The 26,977-nt window shown below is 40.7% G+C and overlaps 1 protein-coding gene across 1 annotated transcript in view; it reads left to right on the forward strand.

The window, feature by feature from the left end:
- The first annotated feature begins 307 nt into the window (after positions 1-307).
- ajap1 (adherens junctions associated protein 1) overlaps positions 308-26,977 on the forward strand; it is a 32,903-nt gene continuing 6,233 nt past the window's right edge. Inside the window, 3 exon segments of the mRNA XM_061665078.1 lie at positions 308-1,077; positions 18,354-18,567; positions 18,569-19,112. Coding sequence (XP_061521062.1) covers positions 1,049-1,077; positions 18,354-18,567; positions 18,569-19,112 — 787 coding nt within the window. The 5' untranslated portion in view covers positions 308-1,048.

The raw sequence follows: 26,977 nt of genomic DNA on the forward strand, positions 1-26,977 counted from the left end.
GTTTTGTTTTTTTTGGGTTGGGGGTCCATGGTCCTTCTTGCCCGGGGGCCCCCAGGAGGTCAGAATGGCACGAGTGTGCGGTCTGGTGTGACGTCACAGGCCCAGGCAGATGACATATTCGTCTTTAAAACGACGTCACGGCGGCGGGCGCCATCCTCAGCAGGCAGCTCATTTGTCAGCGGCAGAGAAGAAGACGAGCGGCGGGATTAGACGGGAGCTGCCTTTCTCTCTCTCTGTCTCGCTCTCTCTCGCTCCATTTCTCCACTGACACGCTCTCATCCTCCTTTTCGCTCCAACTCCACAGAAACAACCGCAACCGCCTACTCCGTCACCCCTCCTTATTCTTTTTTTTTCTTTTTTTGGAAATGTTTTGAACCATCTTCTTTTTTTTTTCTTCCCCTTGCCCTACCTCTTAAGCAGAGATGTTACCCCGAGCAGAGACGTGACCTCCTATTTCGGGATGCTGGACCCTCTAAGTGGCGACGACTCCTCTTCAGCTGTATGTCAACATTTCTGGACGTTCATCAGCCTGACGACGACGTAGTAGAGAGAGCAGACGAGGATGCCGAGCAGATCTGGGTTTTTTTTTCTGTTTTTTTTCTTTTTTCCATTTTAGTTCTCTCTGAGTCTTGTTCGCCTTGACAGGGGTTGAAGAAATGAAGGCAAAGTTTGAGGGTTCGTTTTTTTGGCTTCCGCTACACCTGTCCACCTGCACGCGCCCATTAAACTCACATTTTTGAATTTTTTTAAAAATATTTTTTTATTGTAATTTATTTATTAGTATTATTATTATTATTTTTTTACATCGTCTACGAGGAAGATTGCTGCCAAATAGAACAAGTTAGAGAGTGTTTTCCGGCATCGTTGGAGGGATTCTACGTGCGCCCCCTGGGTGGATATGGCTTCAATGATGTTGGCGTCACTGTTAGATGGAGAAAAGTCCGACACTTGAGTGTCATTATCCACTGTGGACTTTGGTTGAACGCTGATCTAAATATCTAAATGGGAGGATACCCGGTGGACTGATTCGGCATTCGAGAAGGAGAACATGTGGATAAAAAGGAGTGTCGCCCGCAGGTAAGACTCTATTGAAGAAAAACAAAAATTATATATAGATATAAAGTATACTGTCGTTTCTCAATGGGGTGGATTTGATAATGTGCGTCGTGTTTAACTCTTCTGTTGGATAACGCCAGTTTTTAAATCTACGTCAGTCCAGTTTAGGAGAGACTGATTTATGACTGGACTCAATGAATATTTAACTCATGTCAACTACAATTATTTTTTATTTTCTTTTTTTTTGGTTGAGTAAATATTCCGTTACTGTCTTCAAATCAGGTGTGGCTGTTATTGATGGGGTTCGTGTTTTTTTTTTTTTTTTTTTTGAAGGAGTCTCATTTTGAGCGAGCAATTCTTAACCTGAACGCTGGGGGTCGCCAATGTAACGGCGCAAGCAGCGCTTGAGAGTCGCGGTTGGGTCTCCTCCCAAGCTCTGGCTAATTACAGGGTGAAAACAACAGCACCATTATTGGATGCCTTCTTTGTTGTCTCGAAAGACCGAAGATAGATGGGAGGTAAATGAAGACCAAGACCACATACAGTACTTCCACTTAATGGAGTGTCATTTTGTTTTGGGGTAACAAAAGATTTACATGTGATATCTACGAGCAGTTAGATACTTGCTCTCAGATCAAATACCTGGTCATTTGCATACCGGTATGCACGACACATGATGAACATCTCAAGGCTGACCTCGCAGCGAAATGATGCTCACGGGAGACATGTGCACAATGCCTAAAACCAAAACAAAACAAAACATAGTTTTGGAAAGAAACCGGTCAGATGTACAGATCTACCAGTTTTGAGTCAATTTAAATGTTCACATTATTTGTTGACTTGATAGGACGTTCACCTGTCAGACTGAACCCTCCCCCGTCGACCTGGTCAACATCCGACTCCAACTATTTGCAGCTCTCAATAACATTGTGTCAAACAGTGTTCATATACAGCGAAGCAAACCAACTATTAGCTCCTTGTTCAAACAGACAAAAAAACAAAAGAAGAAAAAAAAAGCAGGGTTGTGAGCGTTACAGCAGCGCTGTCATTTAGCAAACGTGAAGATGAGCATTTATGTCGAAATGACAAAATGAATAGATGCATCTGGAGCATTAGGTGCATGATCACTTCCTACCAAACTGTTAAATCATTTGAGTGACTTTGTAACAAATGTGATGTAATTTTTAGTTGGTCGGTACTGAAGTAATTCTCCCAGAAAAAAAGGAGCATTTGCAAATGTATTAAATAGGAGCAAGTAGGAAGGGAGTCGTTCAGGAATCATTGTATGTACTGATCGTTTGTCAAAATAAAAAAAAAAATAAAAAAAAAATGCAAATCTGATCATATTCTTTTAATCCATCCATCCATCCATTTTCTGAGCCGCTTCTCCTCACGAGGGTCGCGGGCGTGCTGGAGCCTATCCAGCTGTCATCGGGCAGGAGGCGGGGTACACCCTGAACTGGTTGCCAGCCAATCGCGGGGCACATACAAACAAACAACCATTCGCACGCACAGTCACACCTACGGGCAATTTAGAGTCTTCAATGAATGCATATTTTTGGGATGTGGGAGGAAACCGGAGTGCCCGGAGAAAACCCACGCAGGCACGGGGAGAACATGCAAACTCCACACATTGAACCCGGGTCCTCAGAACTGTGAGGCTGACGCTCTAACTTGTCGCCCACCGTGCCGCCCATATTCTTTTAATCCGTCCAAATTCTTCTTATTTATTGAAAACACCCAAAACAAAAAGAGACAGACAGTGAGAGAACCCTCAATGAATCAGGTGTAGAGCAAATTGGGGAACCTGTAATGCAGCTAAGATTTTTCCCAACAGGGACAGAGCCTTCTCATTATTAGCATTCTTGGGCACATTTCATGCTTATTTCCTGGTTAAAGTTCCCCACACAAAGCTCTCTTACTACCAAACCGCTGGAAAGAATATAAAGCTGCAGCACAATACAACTGCAAAAATATCACTGGCAGAGACACTAGTTGCCTTTCAAGTGGGCGCTGTAGGAGCTCTTCACATCAAAAGGATAGTTAAATATAGGAAACAGTTTAGTTGCAAATAAGAACAAAAAGAAAGTTGGTACACTGAGATGAAAGATTTGGGTGCTACTTTGAATTGATGCTCAGGTTAGACGGACGAACAAGATGGAATTCCAAGCAAGACGACAAGGATTGGTCAACACCGTTGCCTCAAAAAGCAGCTTGCTTCTGGCTTCCTCCCAACCGTCGTTTGGTTCAACCACTTTGAACTCTCCAGTATGTGCGAATGCAAACGGTCGTCAGTCTCTATGTGCCAGTGTTGTGATTGACAGGTGAGCTGTCCAGGCTCCAGTCTGCTTCCCGACCGAGTCAGCGAGGATCAACATATAAATCATATAAAATACTTGTGTAACGTCTATGATATAACTGATTCCAATTACTCCCTTGTGAATATGTTCAATGTGTTTTTAATCCAATCAAAGGTTTCTACCAAAGGCATTTCGAATATCATTTCGCATCGAGGTGCTTTCTGTGGTCAGAGATGAATGCTTTTGATACGGCCAGTTCAAGTCTTCGCAGACGTCGCGGCGTAAAGGTGGCACCGCTGATATTCCTGTATTCATGTTATTCAGGTGACACCCTGATAGCCTCAATGAGGGTTATTAGCAGGGCCTCTCTGGAGCGCGATTAACCTAATTTGCAGTGAAATAGGCTGTGTTGCTTCTCCGAGGTTCTATCCTCTGGTGACGCGTGCGCCTCGGTAAGCTCCAGCGTCATAAATACCCAGTGCACAGCAGTCTGTTAAATCCAGAAGGACCAGAACTGGTTGTTCCTGTGAAAAAGCGTAAGACACGAGACGTGTATGCTGGTGCATCTCAAATCCTGCTCGGCAGCACGCTGTTGCCAAGCACAAGAGTGGAGCAAAAAACAACTTGTTTACTTGTACAGAAATGACAATGCCACTCATGGGTGTTGGAACATTAAGTTTCGTTCATAAACGCATTTTCAACAACCTCATGAATACATTCTAACTATCTGAAGGGTGTACAAAAAATGGCATTATACTGGCGTTTCCTCGGTTTTAGAATCGGTGCACCAGAAACATCGCGTACCAGCGGTTATTCATTTGTGCCTTTGCGCAGCTGTCGCGGCTTCGCACGTGAAGATAATTAGATGCGTGGCGACATCATTGCCACTGGCTCTATGGCGTTAAACGTCTGGACAGAAGCAAACACATTTGCAGGTTGATTTCAACCCCCCCAATGCAGCTCGGGGCAGTTAACCCAACTATATTAAATGGATTAGAGTTTCTTGTTCTGGAAAAGAACTGTTTATAAGTTCCCGTGTTTTTCCAAGCAGCCGACTAAAACCTCATTTATCCTGACCTAATTAAACCACACTTCTAGTTGTGTTGACCTCCAAATAATAACAGATTTGTCTGTAAATTGCGTGGCATCGGGTGAGCCTTACAACCTACACAGTATGTCCATGAAAGAGCAGTTGGGTGTACTGCGGGTGTGATGCAAGTGTGCAGGACAACAGAGAGGGCTCATTTCTACTCAGCAAGCACCTTATGCAGTGCCTCAGGCGTGGGGCTGTGACAACCTGGCATTCGTGTTCCTGCGTACATATGCCCACATTCAAATCTCAAAGTCCAGGTTTTTCACCATGTCGCCGGCAGCAGTCGGGAGGACTGCCTTAATGAGCATCGTTTCAGTTCGGTGTGTGTCCATACCACAGAGGGAAGGACTTAACAACACAGAGTCCCACCCTGATTCATGTAGTGAGCTTTTTCGGGATCAATACCGTCTCTCTCCCTGCCACTTACTCGGCTACCTTGAATGAATGAAAACAGTCTCAATGGCTCACAACACTGGTAATTGATGTGGATTGAGACTTGGACTGCAATAAAAACTGATTTTTGACTGATGGTCTGAGGTTATTGGAGCATTCTTTTCAGCTGCATTGTAGCGAGGACCTTGTGCAGAAAGAGTAATTCATTACAACGATGCAAAATCCTTAGCAATTTCACCTTCAAAACTCTATAATACCACACACATTCCGTGTCCTGTCTATTTTTATTCTTTTTGTTTTTCCCACTTTGAATCATGGTTCAGCTTCACAAGTGTAGCAACAGCTAGATCAGCAGCTGCGCAGCCTTACCAGTTTCTATTTATTCATTTAGTGTATTTATTTATTTGTTATTGCGTTCACCGTTCGCTCCGCAGAGACCCGCCACACAGACGCAATCCAAAGATTTCTGCAACTCTTTGCAGAGCCAACTGTGATATTTATCGCCTACAGTAAACACATGATATCTGCTGTGAAGGGGCTTAACTCGGCACCCCAATCCTATTTTTTAAAAGCAATAAAACTGCTGTTAAATGGAGGGGGACGGGGGGGACGGAGACGGACAATAAATAATCATTGGATAAGTATGTTGTATAAAATAACCCCCTCGCTCCAAAACGGCAAGAACAACAACAAAAAAACCTAGGATCTGTCACCTGTCTGGATATTATTTCATAGCCATGTGGAGGCTTTTGAGGATTGGTTAAGGGGCACTATTATCATTTAACAGGTAGTAAGAGAATGAGCTGGAACAAAAGAATACTTGGAATACCATTTGTAAACCTTTTCTGCCACTTTGAGTATGGAGCTAAGTTGTGGTCGATTTCATCATCATGTAAGGCGAACATAATCTCTTCTGTTGGCAGAAGTAGTAAGCAATCTTGTTCATTTGCAACTTGACATTCAAGCTCACAACTGAAAAGACATTAGTGTGCTTGAATGAGTGTGCATTTATACATCCTGGGTTCTGTTAAGTGCACAATAAATGTAAAATGGGGAGTGACTAACGACACCACGGCTTTGGTCAACTGCAACTTGACATTCAAGCTCACAACTGCAGAGACATTTGTGCGCCTGTATGCATGTCTGCATTGAGACATAGTGGGATCCCTGCTGCCTCGTCGGAGAGATAGCTGCAGTTTCAATAAGCATCAGGCAGTCAACAGGCTGCAAATGGACGTGCATCCCAGCTCCACCCTTCAGTGCTGTTTTGTTTTTTTTCCAATTGTTTCTTCAAGCAAGGTGCATATTTGCTTAAATCTCACGGCGCGCCACCAAACACAAAGGTCGTGTACAAAGAGAACAACATTTTTCTGCTTGTCAAGAAAAAATAATAATGCTTTTGTTGTGTACTGAATAATGTAACTCATTTCAAGATAATCATTATTGAAACAATTCTTTTGAATGATAAAGCCTGCGGTCCCCCCTTGGTATCCCGAATCAAGTGGCCACCCCTTACGGCTCCAAACAGCTCGCTACTTGAAGTCATCACAAAAGAAGGAGGGAAAAAAAACAAAAAACCCGAAAATGTTTTGCTGATGTAGTTTGCTTAAAAATGTTAGGAAAATGTAATTGATTGTGCAGTCTTGCAGATTTGATCAAAGAGCGAGTGCGGTCTAGTGAACTAACATTAAAAGCTACGTGTTAGACTATCAGTCTATATTGAACTCAAGTATATGACACGGATGAATTTGATTTAAGCGACATTTTTAATGTGTCTGGAGTGATCTTGTGAACATTGCAGGAATTTTGCATGGAGACAGACCAAAGGAACCCAAGCCGGTTTAGTCCTTAAAACAGAAAGTCCATGGCATTAACCCCATTGGAAAACCCCCAAAAAACGCAGTCCAGAAGGGTTTAAAGTCCCGTGCAGATCTTACCGACCGGTACTCGAGTACTGTCCTATGGCTAGTATACAGATTATGGAGTTAAAAAGAAGCTTCATTCAATTGATCACTTGGTAAAACTAACAATTATAAGCAGATGGCAGAGAATTGTAACTAAAGTGTGCCATGTGTAAAAGAAATTCAACAGAAAACATGTATTCTTGTGCAACTGCTTCAGCAATAAATAAATAAATAAATAAAAGAATTAAAGAAAAGAAAAAAAAACTCATTTAACAACAAAGGACCTGACAAAGATTGAACTGCGACAGGAAAATGAATTAGACTCAGGTTAATCACTAAGACAAAACACTGCTGGTAGATTACAATGGCAGTCAACGAGCTGATTGGCGGAAACAGGAGGGGCGAATCAAGCTGAGATCAAACTAATGACAAAGAGTAAAAAAAAAGAGAATGCAATTGTGCAGCCATGGGAAAATGAGCAAAACACGAAGATAAAACTGACCAGAAAGTAGCAGTGATAAACTAAACAAAGTCCAACAGGAAAAGGAGCCATAAGCAAAATGTAGTATTCTACAAATATATACTGTAGTACTTTTTTGACATTTGCCGTTTGCTTCTTCTTTAACAGCTTATTGAGTTGATTCGATCGGAACGGCTCTCCCTTAATATGCTCGTCCAATCTTAGAGGCAGTTCCAAGTTTTTGAAATGACAGTTGAGTGTTTCTTTTGAACTGAATGTGTTTGCACTTCCTTATTGAGCACATCTAATCACATCTTTTACAAATTGTAAATTGAATAGTAGTAGAAATTAATAATAATAATAATAATAATCATAAATTCAGGGCATGAACCTCCGTTTATTTGAATCTCTTAAGCGAAAATACTTGCTCGTGCAAACACAAATGTGGCCGTTGTTCAAAAAGTTGACCAGGTTGAGCAAAACCAATGCGATGTTTTAGATTCAGCACGTCCAAATTGTCCTAAATCGGCTAAAAAAAAAAAAAGAAGTCTTAGCCAATACATTTGTTGTTGACCAGTGTTATAGTTCTTGATTTTGCATAGACTTCTAGGCATCAACAAGCTGTATTGTTTTCTAAAAGTAACATTTCGCTCCCTTATTCCTTTTCCCTGTACATTTAAAATTGAGCCATAACAGTTCCTCCATTCAGCAAACTCTGTTAACTGCCACCGCGGAAGTGCAACCAAACGAGATAATGACAACGTAAGTTTTATAATCGCATAATGGGCTTCCGTTCCCTGCGAAGACAACCAGATAGTAAATTGGGAGTGACTGTAGCCGTCAATTAGACAATGATTATGGATGCCGTCATAACTGCAGTTATTAGATAGTAATGACTCAAAACAAGCAGCATCTTCAAATGCCTTTTAACATTGCCTATTGATGAAAAGAATCCACAAGCCCATTCCATTATTTTGAATGATAGAATTGTGCCACCAATAGGTGATTTTAGAATTGAAATTGCAATGTTATTGAAATAAAGTATGTCAAATACATAATAATTCAATTTCAATTTACACTGTAAACTGAAAGATTTGTTTATGAGGCGACAAGAAAATGTGTTCACCTTGGCATTCATACAATTGCCATCGCAATGCATATCTGGAGCAATTGTCTCTCCCACCCGTAAGAGATGAGCCTCAAATATGTATTTGTATTTGGTGAAATACAAATGCTTCTCTGGTTCTCTTTGATAAAGAGACCATTAATCAAGCATGAGTAAGCCAGCGTACACCTCTTGACAAAGGTGATTATTCTCGGTCACATTCCCTTCGAGCTGCTTTCCTAAATTAATAGCATTGGGAAGGGCAGAGAGGCACTGATTTGCCCTCATTTTAACAGACCGGGGCTTGAGCGTGAAAACAAATTCCCATGGTGATTTTATAAAGGTCAGAATAGTTTCCACTATATATCAGTGTATGGTTTCTGTACAAAACAGGACAATTAAGGATTTTAAGGCAGCAATTAAGAGTGATGTAAAAAGAATGCATTCTTTTGTTATTTCATTATTGTTTGTTATGCCATTGTTTGTGGACTGTGTGTTTTTCGAGCTCAGTTTATTCTTTGGGAAATTGCGCAGCGGTTTTAACATGAACAGAGTGAATAACATTATCCAACGTTACAAGTTGGTCTGTTATCATAGTCTTGACGGTGTATTATGACATTTGTTCATTGTATATGAATTGTTTCAGCTGACCTGGCAGTGATCTGTGGAGTTGAGTATACGTGTAATTCCTGGACAGTCCAAATCCGGATATGCGCTTACTTCAGTCACAAAATTTCACTTTATGTTCAAGGCTCAGCAATAAATGTCGGCTTGTCAGCGTGCCCGCACTTCCGACGCACCAAACAATAGAACTGTCACAGCCATGTAGTGTTTTTGCGAATTGAGCTGTCATTTTTGCGTCGGAAAGGAAGGCCGCTGAGACAGACACACAGCGATGGAAACATTTTAATTGGAGCTGGAATCAAATGAGTTGTGATTTATATCGACTATTAGGGATAGACATAATAATCAATTAATCAATCATTAAGGGTTTTTAATTTGGTGTAATTGATGGTTGATTCAGCGCTTCTTGTAGCAATTAGGCAATTCTCACGTTGTGCTATGGTGGTGGGAGAAATGGATTCTTAGATGCTTCACGGGTATAAAATGATTCGATTAGGACATTTTATTAATCCATTATTCAATAATGTAATGCTCGTGGAATGATCAAAAGTGAAGTGCAGTGCCTCGCAGTGTTGGGAGGATTACTTTGGTAATGTAATACAAGTTACCCTGTTGAAAATGTAACAGTAGTGTAACTAATTTCAATTACTTTCTCAAAGTAATGTAGCAAATTAGATTTGATTACATTTTGATTAACTTTCTTAATTTAGGATGAATGCATCAACAGGACTCTCGGATGTTTCGTCGAAAAAGTGGATTAAAACCATAGAGCATTATCTTGGAATTAATCTATTTGTTCTTGCATAATTTAGACAACAGCACTTCATAGTAATGCTCCTTAAAAACGTTCAAAATCATAAAGTTGAATCTGTTCAAAAGTTCAACGCATTACGAACGAACAAAGACTACATACACCACGAGGTGGCACTTTGAGGTCATATTTGGAATAATAATGTCATCTTTGAGACTAATTGTTAGGCTACATCTTACATCATAACAATGTTCTCGCATCAGAAATGTTATTGACTGACTTATTATTATTTAACCTTCAAGGCCCGGTTGGCCCTTCCGCATTTTATTGTCGGCGAAGTGCGCGCTTGCAGTTGCAACGAGACGATATAAGCTAGCAGGCTACGTACCTACGTAGATGTGTTCTCGGGTTCGACATCGACAGCACCTTCACTGCCGGCAAACACTCTTTGCGTTGTGAGAGTCCAGCGGCAGAAAGGCACATGACCAGTGAGAGCCAATCACAAGCGTTGGCTTTCGACGGCAGAAGGAAAAAAAAAAAAGTGGAGTTGTCTTTGAATAGCCACAACTGAAAAATCGCTGTTGGCTTTTTGCAATGCAGTGGAACGTTTGTTGGCAAATATTGCCTTTTAATTCATAGTATGCACATTCCGTTGTGTTTAAAAAAAAAAAAAGATCATGGGACTACATCGGTCATTTGTTTTACTGTTTTAAAACTAGTAAGTAGTCATCACACATGAATTCTTTCAAAGGGAATTCGGTCAAACACACAGCTTTACTTACTACTGCACATTTCTTTTCGTATGCCCCTATAGAGTATTTCCTGCATTCACACTCGCGGGGCCATTGTTAATAGTTTGACGAAGCAGTCAAATGCAGCTTTCTTAGCCAGTAGAGTCGTATCTGCCCTCACAGTGAGCTGTGAAAGGGGAAGTGCCCTTGTTCTATGGCCTGGATGTTATCAGAGAATATTCACCCCCCTAGAGGGGAAAGATCGCTGCACAGCACCTTCCCTGGTCTTTCTTTTTCAATCTCTGTTGCTCTCTTTGGGTAATATAAATGCATGGTCTCTAGCCCTCTATTTTAAGTCTCCCCAGTGTGAACTGGTTTTCCTCGAGGCTGGCCGAATTAGGGGAAGTGGAATGGATGAAACCACAATGTATGCGCTCTCACCAACATCGCTTTATTGTTCCTGTTATTCTCTCTGTTTCTCTATGAACCTTTTGAATTTGCTCAATCAAGCAACACGACTATCCGAGATACTTAGGAATATGTCTTGGAGTGTACAACTTAAAAAGAAGTCATAATCCACACGCTTATTCCCCTGAGGCATTTAAAGAGAACTGTGAAAGTGTCAAAGTTTTCAGGGGGAAAAAAACTCTTCAGACATTTTTAGCTATAAATAAAATACAACAGTCATTTTTAATAGGAAAAAGAAAAAAGATCATTGTCATATTCTTACAGATTCTCTTTCAGTGTGTTGAAATAGAGTAACACACTGATTATTATAAATAAATATTACGCAGAGGAACCTGTAAGGGCCCACCGCAATACGATCATCACGTGTACATTCCATTTTTCTACTAATGCATGTATCGCTTTTGTTGCTACGTTACCACTGCCTCACAATAACTTTTAAAATTCAAAGTTCTGTGACCAGTACAGTCTGCATCTTTTTGCACAATTGTCAAAAAAAATAATAATGTACCGGCATTACCAGATAACTAGCAACCCTTTACTGCTCAGTGACTGTTTTTTTTTTTTTTTTTTTGTCAATGTCTTTCTGTCTCCCAAGCGTTCTGTAAATTGACTGTCTGTTGTCGTACAAGAGCGGCTCCAACTACCGGAGACAAATTCCTTGTGTGTTTTTTGGACATACTTGGCAAATAAAGATGATTCTGATTCTGATTACATTTCCCACCTTTGCCGTCACTGGTACACCACTGGTGGTATCACCCAAAAGAATGAAGAAGCCACAAACATTTAGAGTTAATACTCTCACAAGCTATGTGGAATGTGGTCTGGCGTGACTTTATGAAGTATGGTGGTCTGAACTTTGGATTTTGGTGCAACATATTTTTCGGAAACATTTTTTTAAACCTCCAAATTGTACATTTCGGTCAATTCGGTCCCACTATTACCACCTGCTAAAATAGGAATTGTGAGCGCACGCGCACAGTCACAGCCTTTTTAATTCGACAAATATTTTGTTGAAAAACTCTGACTTACTGTAATTGCTGTTGGGATTGACTCATCAAAGCTAGTGGGTGTCAAAAAAGATATATCCCAAAAAAACAAAAACACAAATGTGCAACAAAGAAAAAAAGTTAATTTGTGATAAAAAGCTACTGTATTATTTCTGCTGTATGTTCACCTTCTTCAGTGTCTGTTTGGACCCACCAGGGGAAACCACTCACTGCAGTTTGAAACTTCATCAACTGAAGCTGTAAATTGTTTTCCCAGTGGCTTCTTTTTCAAAGTGACATTTATAGATTTGCGTGGGAAACGTAGCTTCGTATCATCAAAAGCACCATCAATTGGTAGCGCTACCATGAATAACAGAACTCCCTGAAATTTTAGCAAGGGCCTGAATACAACATAGAAACGTCCTACTGAGAGTTTAAAAAAAAAAAAAAGAATCTAAATCCTAAATCCTGTCTGGTAAAGACAATCTGCTGCCACGCTTGCCTTTTTTCAGGACTGGAGTCACCTTCACCAAGCGACTTTCAATGGCTGTGTGGGTCCAAAAATGATGTGTACTCAAGTGGTGAGGCTGTCAAGAACGCTGATAACATTTCTTTTGACAACACTTGGGATGACCGCCTATTGAAGCACCACTTTTGCAAACTCAAGAGAAGTTCTAATTAAGACCTACACACGAGTGATCACAGTGTGATACCGACACTAGAAGTGGGCCAAGGATACAGTACAATAGACAATAATTAGGTGCCACATCTAATTAGCTACAGGCATAATTGTTTACGGGTTGTTATGTGCCACAAAGAGTGAGTCAGAAAGAACGTAATGACTGTTGATTTAGACAATGTAAAGGAGGATAGAGACCGAGCCTGACCGCAAATACAGTAGCAAAATTCTGCGAATAATTTACAATGAAGAATTACTGTACCAGTACAGTCCGATGTTTTAACTGCCGGGTGCCGGTGCTCCGTGGGGCGAGTCGTGCTGGTAGGAAAGGCTGCTGCTTCGTAGGCTGCCGAGTGGGTGGGAGTTTCTGTGTTCATGAAACCGCCGGATCAATGCTCTGACAACTTATACTTGCGATGTTAGATTTGTGATTGGATGAGCAATTTGGGGGCTGGGAGATCAGCAAGTGAGCGTGTCCGGAGGTGGAACTTCTGGCTACACACAACCTTCTGCTGCAGAAGTTTGGTTATGTGAAGTTTGGTTATTTTTTATTTTTTTTTGGTGTGGTTACGGCTGACAATAATTGTTTGTTGTCACAGTTATAGAGATGCTTTAATACAGTAAAATATCATGCATACGGTAGATAATATTTTGCCACGAAAATAGCAAAATAACTTTCAAACATCTTTGCCCTGTTAGAGAAAATTGCAAATACCGTAATTTCTCGTGTATAATGCGCACCCATGTATAATGCGCACCCCCAAAGTTGACCTCAAAATTCTGGAAAACCCTTCTACCTATGTATAATGCATTTTTACAATGCATGATTTTGCTTCTGGCGGCACGGTGGAAAACTGGTTAGAGCATCTGCCTCACAGTTCTGATGACTGGGGTTCAATCCCCGGCCCCGCCTATGTGGAGGTTGCGTGTTCTCCCCGTGCCTGTGTGGGTTTTCTCCAGGCACTCTGGTTTCCTCCCAAATCCCAAAAACATGCATGGTAGGTTAATGGAAGACTCTAAATTGCCCGTAGGTTTGAATGTGGGTGCGAATGGTTGTTTGTTTATGTGTGCCCTGCGATTGGCTGGCAACCAGTTCAGGGTGTACCCCGCCTCCTGCCCGATGATGGCTGGAATAGGCTCCAGCACTCCCGCGACCCTTGTGAGGATAAGAGGCTCAGAAAATGGAGGGATGGATGGATTTTGCTTCTACCCATATGATCAAAACATCAAGTATTATCTGTATTTGGTTAGTTTTTTCAAATAATTATTCTGAAGTTAAACACCGTATTTGAACGCAGAATGTGGTTCGGCATTGTCTTGCTGAAATAATTCTGTTGTATGAATGGCAACAGGTGGATAAGCAGGTTCATTGTACTTTCTGCCATCTAATGGAAGAGCATTTAACGGTTTTGCCTTTCACAATATATTATTGACAAAGACAGAAGCAAAGAAATATTTGTAATTAATAAATCATTTTCAGGCAAACAAAGTGAATTTTAACTCCTTCCTGCGACGCCGCTGATGATCACTCACAACACACAAACGTGCCACTGCACCTTGCTTCTGAATATCCTTATGGCTGTCCTCCTTCGCGGAGATGATACCATGCCGTCATTTCTGCTTATCTATGTCCCACTGGTACATAGTTATAAGAATCGTACTTTACATAATGGTATTTTTCTGGTGAAAAATAAACAGACGTTGGTCATTGTTTGTCTTATTTCAGATCTTCGACATGTTGCCACAAGTAAAGTATTTTTATGATGGTGATGGTCTCCTGTTACAGTTTAAAGGTCCTCTTGCACTATCCTTGGTTGGTGTACATTGATATACATTATACAGTAACTGTTGGTTCAGTGCGTCACGCCGTCTGCTGCAGATGTCCTTATTTCTGCTTAACAGTTTTCATTTCAACATGTTCAAAATGTGTCTGTCGCAGTATTGCAGCTCAACACAAAACTACAAATAGTATCTCTTTTCCGTTTATTGATAGTTTTTTTTCAAACCTTTGATGAAACCTTATTTATTTCCCAAATTCACATCGTGGTAGATAAGCAACACTTACTGCACTTGATTAACGGAAATAGAAAATCCAGAGAATGTCCATTGGAATACAATAGCTGGAAGGTTTGTGGCTGGTATTCAACATCTTATAGCCTATCGCGTATGTAGTCCTACATTTCTGTCTAAGGGAGTCACTATACTGTGGCAAAAACACATACAATCACTTGTTTAATTGAATGAATTCAAATATTCTTTGAGGGAGGAAGGAAGACGTAAATGAAAGAACTCCAGCATTTTCCCGTAATTTTCACGGACTTCAGCAGTGCAATGATTACTTCTCTTACATTCTCCCTGTGCTTGCAGTCTAAAAACAATAATTGATTAATTGAAGTCTCTTGGTGTAAGATAGAGTCAATACTTTTTTTGTCTAGAGTTTGTACCCCGCCTTTTGCCTCCAAGTCAACCAGGAGAGTATCCATTTTACAGCAACCCTGGCAGGATACATGCTAGCAAATGGATGGATGAGATAGTGGGTTGACTTAATTGTGCAGGGTTGATGAAAGAGCGCTGACGAAAGGTGCTAAGACCAGAACAAGTAAAAGCAGCATCACAGTGGAAACAGGTGGTTGGTGCAATTAGTCTGAGCTGCAGTGTTGTGACAGTTCCAGGCCATTATTCTCTCTCTCTCTCTTTTATTTGTCACTTTATCATATCCACACGGTAACTCTTAAATGAAGCAAAAAGAAGGGATTTATAATATTTTTCTCTCAAGTGTGTCAGTCCTCATATTTCCAAAGCTCTCAACTTCGACTCTGGCTCATTTCAAACATTAAGAGAACAGACTAATACTCATACAACACCCAAAAAAGGTTACTAGGGCAATATCCGCTCATGCAAAACAATCTTTATCTTAAAGGCCCTGTAACCAAACAGTAAACACACGCATACTCATCCTTTCCTCTTCATTTTGTTGTGAAGTTTACTATAAAGACTATTCTTCATTCATTTTGATGACATAATGTGGGTCATGTGATGCTTCATGATGTTAAGAACTTGGCTCATTTGTTTAATTAGTCAGCCCTCACTTTTCATGTTTGCAAAGCACCATGGACCGGGACCGGTTCCCTGCGCATTTATTCGATTTCATTTTATAATAAAAGGCGGCACGGTGGGCGACTAGTTAGGACATCTGCCTCATAGTTCTGATGACCCGGATTGAATCCCGGCTCCGCCTGTGTGGAGTTTTCATGTTCTCTCGGTGCTTGCGTGGGTTTTCCCTGGGTATTCCGGTTTCCTCCCACATCCCCAAAAACATGCACGGAAGGTTAACTGAAGACTCTAAATTGTCCGTAGGTGTGAATGTGAGTGTGGATGGTTGTGCGCCCTGCGATTGGCTGGCGACCAGATCAGGGTGTACCCCACCTCTCGCCCAAAGTCAGCTGAGATAGGCACCGGCACACTGGCGACCCTACTAAGGATAAGCGGTTCAGAAAATGGATGGGTGGATTTTCTAATCAAATTATTTTGGTCTGTGCTGAAAATGTTTGCCATCAAACCGCTGCTATAGTATACTTTAACATAATAGTATGGCTGTTGAAGAATCAGTTTACAGTATATAACAAACAAATGTATCTTGGTGAAAATAATCAAGTACCTGTGCCAAGTATTAGATATTAAACATGACCCTCATGTTTAATATCTATCTTAAAATAGCACAAGGGAGTGGGAAAAGTCATGCCCGGTCACCCACCACCACAACTTACTGCAAATTCCAATTTCACTTTACAGCTGCAAAAATTAATTCTGAACTATTCTCCCGTTTTACACAGGGCTCACCATACTGAGATCCGTGTAGTAGGCTAGTAGCCAGTTGGGTCACTAAATAGTGCTCATAATAGCCTGTGGTCAACTTAAACCTCCCTATTCTTCTTATAAACGTGAGTACAAATTGTTTTCCATCACACCAAAGGTTCCAATTTTTCAGTGTTCTGCTCCAAATGTGGCTTTTAGATGAAAAGCCATCTGTCATTTTCCCTACAGAGAGAGCGCAGACTGCCACAATGCTTTGTGACCCTGCGCTCCGAATCAGGGCTCATCACAATCTGCACTAAAGGGATTTCCCAACGTATTGTTTAGACTTAACTCTCTACTTAAGTTTGTAATAATGGTATGATGGAGCATGTGCTCCTAAAGTAGGACACCAGGCACCCATTTCCATCAGAAAGCAATCTGGTATGCTCACATCGCTAATACTGGTCTTTAGCTGCCATCTGTGCTGTATGCTTGCAAATTATATTTTCACCGCATGGGGTGTCAAAATATTAGACTTGTTCTTAAATTATGAATCCATGATGCCTGTTGAAACAGTTTGTTTGGCAGAGGTGGCAGATTGTAAAGGTATGGGCAGATCCAGGTAAACAAATAGGGGCCTCAGTATATGTAACACTGACTCTGGCACAGTCCTTAGGAGATGCAAAATGTTTTATAAAAATGTGCACCCAACCTCATTTTCTGGTCTGTGGTCAACTATGAGCTATATGCTTCCTAATTCAGCTCTCTTTTTGAAACATTGCAAGAGACTTCATTTTCAAGATCAGAGAAGCCACTCTATGCCTCTTTGTTGTAGCCAGAAGCAGCAGAGTAAAAGGCAAAGAAGGTGCTTAATAAACATAGCCATCAAAAAAAAAAAAAAAGGTCCAGACGTTGCATTAATCTGGCTGGAGTCGCCTCCAGTGTGCTGATGACCAAGATTTCAGTCGAGGTCAGGGCTGAAGCTCTTGAAATACTAATTACAGCTGTCAATAATATGTCGACCTTGTCGCTGCTGTGTCATGACCACATCAATCACCCTTTATGGCTCAATTAAAATGCCACCCTAAATTATTTATCAGCCAGTATGTTTGTGCTTTATTTCCCACCCTTTCTATTTGAAAGCAAGTTTCATGATCTCTCAATGTCAGTCGGTCAACAATAAAAGACATCGGTGGAGAATAGTATGAACTCATTCAATGTGTCGACTAAAATCCAAGTATTAACTTGATCATATCATATTTTTACAATCTTATTGATTGGTGATTAGAATTGATGAGGTGATTCCAAATCAAATCTTCTGCGTACTTGAACTGAAGTTGTTGAAGGACGGTAGCCTTTAATGAGTCCAGGAATGCACGTGTAGTTTTGTCGCTGGGGCTCGTGAAGGTTGTCCACTGTTGATGTTTAAACATAAAAAAAGGAACAGAATTTGGTGGTTAAGACATGAATGCAACATCTATTTCGGTCAAGATTTTTGTGATCTGCCTGTTGTTCTCTCTCTGCAACAGCTATAGAGTGCTACGTTTCTTATCATCGCAATGCGTAATCAAACAAGCTAAGCTCTGGGAAACCTACAGTATCATTTTTGTGCCCGTCGTAACTAATGCATGAATGACGATAAGCTGAAGGATAAATGACCTTGTGTTTTACCTTAACTATCCCTGGGTTCATATGCGTCTGTAAATTGAAGGCGTTCCACCTGCTAAATGTAAACGGGAATAAAGCCATAATCTTTTGTGTTGTACATTCACTTAGTCTGATCTTTACACTTGAAATGAAGTGTGTTTCAGTGAAACAAATTATTATCACTGCTTAATTGAGTAGAAGTTGTGGAGCAAAACTTGGCCAAGAGTTTAAATGGAGGGTAAATAGAGGCGTTAATCTTACTGATAGATGCTTACTTATCAAATTTGTATGGTATGAATATGTAGTGCATGGCCTGAATCTAAAATGACTTTTCTCTTTTAATGTCTCTTTTTATCAACAGCCCATCTGCTTTGAGGCAAGGCAGCTGTGTGGGGCACCGGGTGTGGATTCTGCTAGCAATGACCCACATGACCTTGGACTTCTCTGTCTGCAGCCCCCTCAGTCAAGGTTTGGGGATCAAACTCATGCCTAAGCCGGTGCCTCGCTCAAGACCTCGCCTGCAGCCCGATTGGGACGCGCCTAGCAAGTTCCACTGGAGAACGGTGGGCCCTCTGGTCCCGCAGGCTTTTGAACCCTATCCCTGCACCCCAAGACAATAAATTAGGGATATGGCCAAAAGTCACAGTCCAAAAGCATCGGAAGCCCCTGCACAAACGACCAACGCCGTGTAAGGAATGCCGGTTGGTGTACTCGGAAATGGAGACAGATGATCCGGTAATCGCGGAATCTCCAGCAGCTTTTTCCAGTGGGAACAGGGGAGACACAGCAAGGTTGCTACTTAGAGCCAGAAGGCAGCTCAAATGGGAGAGCTTTGACAAGTCTCAGGAGGGCCGGACTACTACGGTGGCCGGATTTATTGACTGGGGACCCACAGGGACAGATAGTATAGATGAGTATGGCAAACCAGAGCCCAAAGTTAACCTGCCTACTAGGGCCTCAACGACCACAGTGGCCACAACCACTAGCACTACTACAAGGCTCTCCCAAAGGACGTTCAATGTGGTGACTACACCAGAACCCAAGAGGCTAAGCACCACCAAGGCCACAAACAGCTTCGGGGAGACTGTCAAGCCACCAAAGCCATATGGGGATACATCAGGTAAGAGATCCACATCTATTTGCTTAGCGGTCCATCTGCCACTGATACAGAGATTTATTGTGCACAGAACACAGGTCACAGTTTTGTTTGGATTGCCTTCACATTTTGACCAATGACAAGCATGATGAGAGGTTGTTTTCATCCCTCTTGATTTTTTTTGTATGTTATTGACTTTGTTCAGATTGCACAAAAATTTCAAATATTTCAAATGCATTAGGTGACGCATGCATTGCATTGCATTACTTTTTGTAATTAAAATGTGGGTTGAGGATTTTTTGTTTTTCTCGTCATCGTTTCGCCTCAATAGAAACATCAACCCTGCCCCAAAGTGCATATAGTACCATCTTATTCGCAATATAACACACTATCTAACATACTACAATATATCAACCATGACTTTGCTTCTTTTATTACATTTTGTATCAGTAATTGGATAAAAGGGGATGATGCATTATTTATTTGCACTTTTTACAAATTCACTATAGCCTACAGCCATTCACCCCCCCCCCCCCCCCCCCCAAAAGGTAGTACAGTTGAGTAGCCTCATCTAGCATGCACTGTTTTTCCGTTTACAGTAGTTTTGTATTAATCCATTGTTCATACCACCTTTGGGATTTGGCAGATCGACTTCATATATATATCTATTGCGATGTAATTAACAGAGTCGTGTTTAACTGTCTTTTGTCAGGTATCCTTGGTGTTATGTAGACTAAAATCTTTGCCACCTTGGTGGACGTCGGCACTCTCCTGAATTATTCTAATTTTTGTATGTATGTAACAGTACTTGATGATCTCAACATGGACCAACAACCTTCTGTTTTGCTGAAGTTCTAGACAGTTCCTCTGTGCTGAGGGCACACAAAAACTTCATCTAGGAATATTAGATTAACAGTTCCCTTAAATCCGCAAGAGGACTCATCTTGGACCAATTACACGTCATGTTGAACAACATTTAAACATATGCTGTGGCTGCACGCCAAAGGGCAAATTGTCTTGTCAGCATCGTTTTGTCTCCGTTTTCACATGATTAGGATGTTAGTGGGAGATTTAAAAGTCCGGTTTGATATTAATAAAGTCGACAACTGTTAACTGAAAGCTAATGAGGGGGGGGGGGCATGATTTTTCCAGTTGGGTGCGTGCTACTACATCAATGGACTGACTCATCAGAGGAGATGAATAGAATCACTTTCCATGGCAAAGCCCAGGTGCCTTGCTGTTGTAGGAAACGCCTTCACAAGACATTAACATGTCTGCCTCATGGTGGCCCCGAGGTAGGATATAATTACCACACAACCAGCAACATCTCGGTTCTATGGGAGGCCTGGACAATTTTTTTAGGTTTGGTCAACTCTAAACAGATACCGTATGGGCCAACAGCCATTTAAATGATGTGACTAATGAAGTGACTAATGGTTGCACACTACCATTTAGATATAAATTATTACAATAACAAAAACTAGACATTTCTTTTTTTTTTTTTTTTACAAAGGGCTTTGTGTTCATTATGTATGTTTCCTGTGTTGTATTTTAGACTCTCAACAATACTTTCATACAGCAACTGTGTGCAATTGGCACCCAGCTGTTGTAGGGGGTATGTGCATATATGTTCATTGTCCTGTTGTCCTTTAGACTGACCCTCATTGTGCCAACTTAACTATGATAAATATGTCAGGAGAGTGATTAAAGATTCCATTTTGATGTGGCCTATTTGAGTAAAGGCAAGCTTAAACATTCCCTTTCACCAAGCAGGCGATTTCTCTCATATGGGGTGCATTATAATACAGCCTATCGAATTAACCTAAATCAGTTTCATCACCAGTCATTCATCACCATTGTGTTTTGCTGTTTTTGATTCCCTCAAAGCCAGAATCTTTTCATGGCACTGTCATTCAGCTTATGCAAATAAACAGAAAACTCAGTCACCCTTTGGAATACTTCTTCTTCTTATTATTATTATTAATATTATTATTATTTTAACACATCTGGCATCAACCGTACACCCTGCTGATTCTAACATTATTGACGGAGAAAAGAAATCTCCTAAATACATTTTGCCTCAGATTCGATTGATTAGTTTAACTGAAGAAACTGCAGTGGATTGTGTAACTTTAAAAATACTAATAACTTTACATAAGGCTCCTGTCACTGCAGATTAGAAAAAAAAGTACTTATCATAATTAGTCAGGCTCTCAGTAACTGTGAGATTACAGTATGTGCACTCACCCTTGCACTAAATAAGCCGCATGAGTCAAACTGACTCATGAATAACGTCAGCAGTCAGCACAAATAAAATCCATTAATGTACAGTATTTTGTCTCAGTGAATAAGCATGCGTGTAAAATGACCATAATTATCTGATGTGTGTTTATAGTTGTCTGGGATGTATTTGGTGGGCGGGTGCTTCGTGCACTATTCCAAAAAATTCATTCTGAAAAACGCCCTTCTGACAACAATGTAGTTGATGTGCCAGTGTATGGATAAAGCTTCAGTTGACACTTCCGCAAAGGAAGTATTATCACAGGATTATCACAATACGAAATGCAAGCTTCTGAGGATACTAAAAACACTGTCAGGTTTTTGCCTCCCAAAATTAAATGTCTCTGTACATTACATCACATTTTCTTGCTCTTCAGTAAAAACGCTACAAGGACAACGAGGGAATCCTCATTAAATTTGCCGTGGAGGCTTTGTCTCCCCCTTACTGTAGGCATAGTAATTACTACAAGCCAACTTTTGTTGTTTCCATTGCCATAATCCAAATCCTAGAGCTCTTTCTGTAAATAATACTGGGAGCATAACAGTATGTCCAGTAACAGCAACATGACATTCACTTCGTTTTGCCACTGTGCAGACGATTACCAACCCTTAGCCAGCTCAGCCATAATTGAAATATTGCCATTCATAATCTATGTTGTTGCTCTTGCAAAACAGAATGTGACTCATTGCCTAAATGAAGAATTTAGTATTCTGCAATTACATTCCGATTAATTTCTGACGTGAGGTGCTGCTTGAAGGCAGGTGTACCCAAGCGCCCGGGCAGGGGGCAGCAAAGTGAATATCTCGCCAGCCACTAAAAGACACAAACAATTAGCAAGGAACAAATAGATGCAAAGGATCTTGTAAACAATTATAGAAACAGCTGGATAGAACATGTAACTGATAATTAAAGTAAGTGCCTCTATGAAAAATTCAAAGATTAACATGAATAATTAGTATCTAACGTATTCATTAAAACAATACAGTGGACGCTTTAAAGATCAATGCCTCAATTCATAAACTTGCAATCATGAAAGACCCCATAGCGTCTGTTTTGATGTCTCCAGATGCTTACTGGTTGTACCTCAAAGGTTGCGTTCTTTTTAATTTGTAACTCACTCAATGCCACACAGACGGGGGGCTGAAAATACAGTCAGTAAAAACATTTGCGATAATTGGACCCTTGCCAAATGCTAATGAAAATGTGAATAAAAGAGTTATGTTTTACAGGTCTGTGTTGAGCAAGCAAACATGGTCATTTGTAATATATTGTGGTCTTACGCATTTCTCCTAGAATCCTGAAGGGTTTACAGGTGACTAAGTAAGTGGACGGTTGAGCAAGTGAGTGAGTTAAATGAATAGCGGAAATAAGTGGAGTCAGCGTTCACAGCACAGCTAAGTGAGGTCATGTAAAATGAATGTTAAAAGTCTCAGGAGGAGTTTAAAGAAGTACATCCACCGAGTATTGAAATGGTGGCATTTTGACTCGTGGTTAGACCTGTAAAGGCATATAACAACTCGACCTCTTGAGCAATGTAAGACAAGAGAAAACACATGGAGATACAGAAACCACTTTTACCATCGGTTGCCCTGGCAGTCCAATTAATTGACCCACGATCAGTATTGACGATTGAAAGTGGATGAAAATGAATCCCCCTCTCCCGGGTATTTAATCTCGACTTAAATGCTGACTGTCTGTTGACAGGCGAGGCGAGTCACACCCCCTTTTGCGCGATTTACACCCAGCCAAGAGGACACGAAGAGACCAGAGTGTGCAGACGCTCTTTAACTGTCTGTATGTCCTTTGCTCAGCAATTTCTTCATGGGTTGACAGAGAGTCTAACCGCCTAAAGCAAGAGAGGTCCAGATGCTGGCCCGCCTAAAGCAAGAGATGATGCTGGCTATTTTTGATACGACTATTAGATTAGGGAAAACAGTCTTTTGGAATATTTGAGATGAATGGCTTTCTAATGTCCATCTGCTAACCAGTGAAGCTAATCTTCTCAAGATAGAAACATGACATGACACACACTAACTGATTTTAAACGTACCCAGTGTTAATTGGGCATTCAAAATTCTGACATCGATTGTGGATTCATGTCTTGTAGCAGGTGAGGCAAAATGGAGTGCACAATATATACAACCCGTGTTGTAACTATTGTGTGCTCTTAAGAATTTCAAGAAAATCAGTTTGGAATGTTGAACATCATCTCAGTCCCGGATAGAAATGTCTTTTGGCATCGCTAGCTGATACAACACTGACATTGAAAAAGGACTTCAGAACATCCAGAGAGACATTCCACCACACCCACTGAAAATATTAATAATAAGAATAAAATAAGAATTCTAATAATGGCTTGTTCAATTCCCCGTTAGTCCAAACAAGTATTTGCAGGATGCGAACTATTTAATGAATGCAGATGCACATTACCCTCTTGAGATGCCACCAAAGTACCAATACACCCGAGCTTCCTCTTTTTGGCCTCCTTTTTAGAATTTTCCATCCAGACTGACTAAATTATTCAGTGATGTCGATGACAATGAGAGCGATGCATCGTAGAACAATTGTTTCTGATGTCTCCTTCAACCTTTCCCTCATCTCTCTCCGCCCCACTCGCCACTCTGCCTCTCTCAGCACTCTGTCCTTCAGTAAGTGTTTTAGATTGCCTGGTGGCTCGGTGGAAATCAGTATAGATTGACACTTTGACACCAACGTTAATTGCCAATTCCTAATTATCAGCATGCTGCCTTTGACGGAAGTCTTTCCCTCACCTGTCCTGTCAAGGTTTCTGACTGTGGCAGAGGTGATCTTGGATGCGTTACAAAGTGTATTAAGGTGTATTCAATATGTCTCCATCTCCAGCTTTATTTCTGTCAGCTCCAACAACATTTCAAAGGGGCGTTCCCCACATTATTCAAGAGCTTTATGAGTGAATGCTGCGTGGGTGCTGTTGCCATTAGTTTGAAATGGCTCTTATTACAAATGCTTGCAATTACACACTGATAGCCTGGCATACGCACAAAATGAAAGCTGTTTGACACTCATAACTCATTTGCTCAGTAATTTCAACCTCGTCGCCTATCATTTCTCCATATATCCCCATTAATGCATTGTTAGGTCATGCATTTTAGCAGATAAACAGCCCCTACTTCCACATAGTTGGTTGATAGTTTGAATTTATAGTCATTGTCTCACAAATTCAACACAGATTTTTGTGGAGAGCACAGGGTAGTTATTTTCCTTGGAACATGTTCATATTCTGTGTTCGTAGCAGACATGCGGTCTCAAAATAGACTATTGATAACCACGATATAATTAAATGTGGGTGTGCTGTTCTTTTCTGTCATTGGTAATACAGGAAAGTGCGAGTGTCGTGTCTGAGCGAGGGAAGGCAAGGCAAGGCATCTTTATTTACGGTACATAGCGCATTTCATGCAGAAGGTAACTGAATGTGCTTTACATGATCAAAAACATTTAAAAGCAGAGCATAAGAGATTTTAAAACAAAGTACAGAAATAAAAGACTTAGAAAAATCACTAAAAGAGCATACAGTGTTTTTTTTTTTTAAAGCGCCAAATTGTAAGCATGAATAGTTTTTAACATGGATTTAAGAAAAAAAAATCTTCTGTTGGAAGCTTTTTCCATTTGTGTGGAGCATAACAGCTAAATACTGCGTCACCATGTTTGGTTTGAACTCTGGGCTCCACTATCGGAGCCAAGTCTGCAGATCTCGGAGCCCTACCGGGTTTACATTCCATTAGCATTTCTTTAATGTATTCAAGACCCAAACCATTTAGTGCTTTATAGACCAGTAGCAGAACTTTAAAGTCTATTCTATAGCTGACTGCGAGCTAGTGTAAAGACTATAATTGGAGTAAAACTTTAGGACGTGATCACAGTTCCCGGTGAGATTGTTCTGTAAAACCAGACACCATAACTATCTGCTTAAAGTGGCCTTTTCTTGCGTTGTATTATTTATAGAAACTGGTCACACGGGGTTCCATGGGTGCGAGCATAAACCACTGCTGGTTGCTCATTGGCTGAGGAGATTTGTCAATGCTACGCCATTGTTGAGGATATGTGGCAAGAAATGACAAAAAAAAAAAAAAAAACACCAATACTCACATTAGGGATTAGGGACCAAGCCGTGATTCAAATAGTAAAAAAATCTGCAAGCAATTAAAGCCCCCCCCGACCCCAAAAAACATTTTTTTTTAGAATTGTTTATTAAAAGTTTAACCGTAACTATTCCCCAATCTACATTCCCTGAACACATTAATATCATGTGAAAATGATCTTTTTTTTTAATACTCAAATGTTTGAAATCCATATGTCAAGAAGACTTCAGTCTCCAATTACTGCTAGCTGTTACCGGCTGATCAACTGTTAACTTCCACCATTGCCAAAAGTCAGCTATGAGCTGGTGGCCAATTCTAGCTACTCCTCCGCTAATATGGCACCGTGGAAGGCATTTGGGTTTGATCTTAGGGTGTAACTGGAACCACAAATCAGTGAGTTTTGCAGTGAAGACTTGTTGGTTATGTTCCACGGGAAAAAAAGTCACTAGTGAGTTCCCGAATGGTGAAATGCGAAAACATTGGGGGTTTACTGTACTCTAGAGTCTCCACTTTGCTATTATAGACAGTTTTCTTGTTAGATATTTGGGAATTCTATTGGTTTATCCACTGTTTCATTTTGTAATAGATCATATTTTAACAGTCCTACAACCTGCACTAGTGAAACTTCAGATTACCTTGTACATTTATTACCACTGCTCTGAAGTTTTATATGAAGATCAAGATCTTTTATTAAATTAAGTAGCATGGGGGCATAATCCATTTCTCCAGTCTCCTTTGTCATGTACATCAAAGCATCATGAAGGATGACTGCAATGCTTGCTGCCCAGAGGTCTGTTCTGTACCCTTCATTTTTATCTACTGTATCATCTCCTCTGCCTCTTCTACTTGGCAGCAATTTTTCCAAACGGAGTATCTTTAAAGGAAGGTGCCTGCCAAATGCGATTTTTCAACCTGACTGCCAGCACAGAATGAGTTTTACATAGCCAGGCCAAATGCTCCTCCCGTTTCCTCCCTTGCTTTGTATATCGCCATAATAGTATTGTTTGTTTAGTTTCACTTTACATACTATATACTGTTCATTATATTATATAAGTGTCATTATTTATTCATAAGAAATGTGCTTCTGCAAATGAAGGCCTCCCCTGTGGTAAACGGCATTCTACTAATAGTCGCCTGGTCCTCTCAGCAATGAAACAATGCTGGCCAGTATATTGGGGAATACGACATATGACTCAACCTCCTGCGGTTTCTGTGCAGGATTTAATTGTTTGCGGTTTCATAAGATCGATGCAGTATATGTATTAGATTTACTATATTGTGACCTGAGAATAGCCCCTTCTACCCTGACCATCCATATAAAATTAAACTATTCTGGACTGTAGGGACCTCAGCTATTGATCAAGGTCAGGGGCTCGCTCTATTATGGCTGAGCTCGGACAGATGTTAATTTATACAGTAAATGGACACAGCCTTGACGTTTGTCACGGCCAGAGAGTGTATGAAGGGAATGCAAATGACTTGTCAGAAGT

The sequence above is a fragment of the Phycodurus eques genome, chromosome 1, assembly GCF_024500275.1.
Source record: "Phycodurus eques isolate BA_2022a chromosome 1, UOR_Pequ_1.1, whole genome shotgun sequence".
Taxonomy (NCBI): domain Eukaryota; kingdom Metazoa; phylum Chordata; class Actinopteri; order Syngnathiformes; family Syngnathidae; genus Phycodurus; species Phycodurus eques.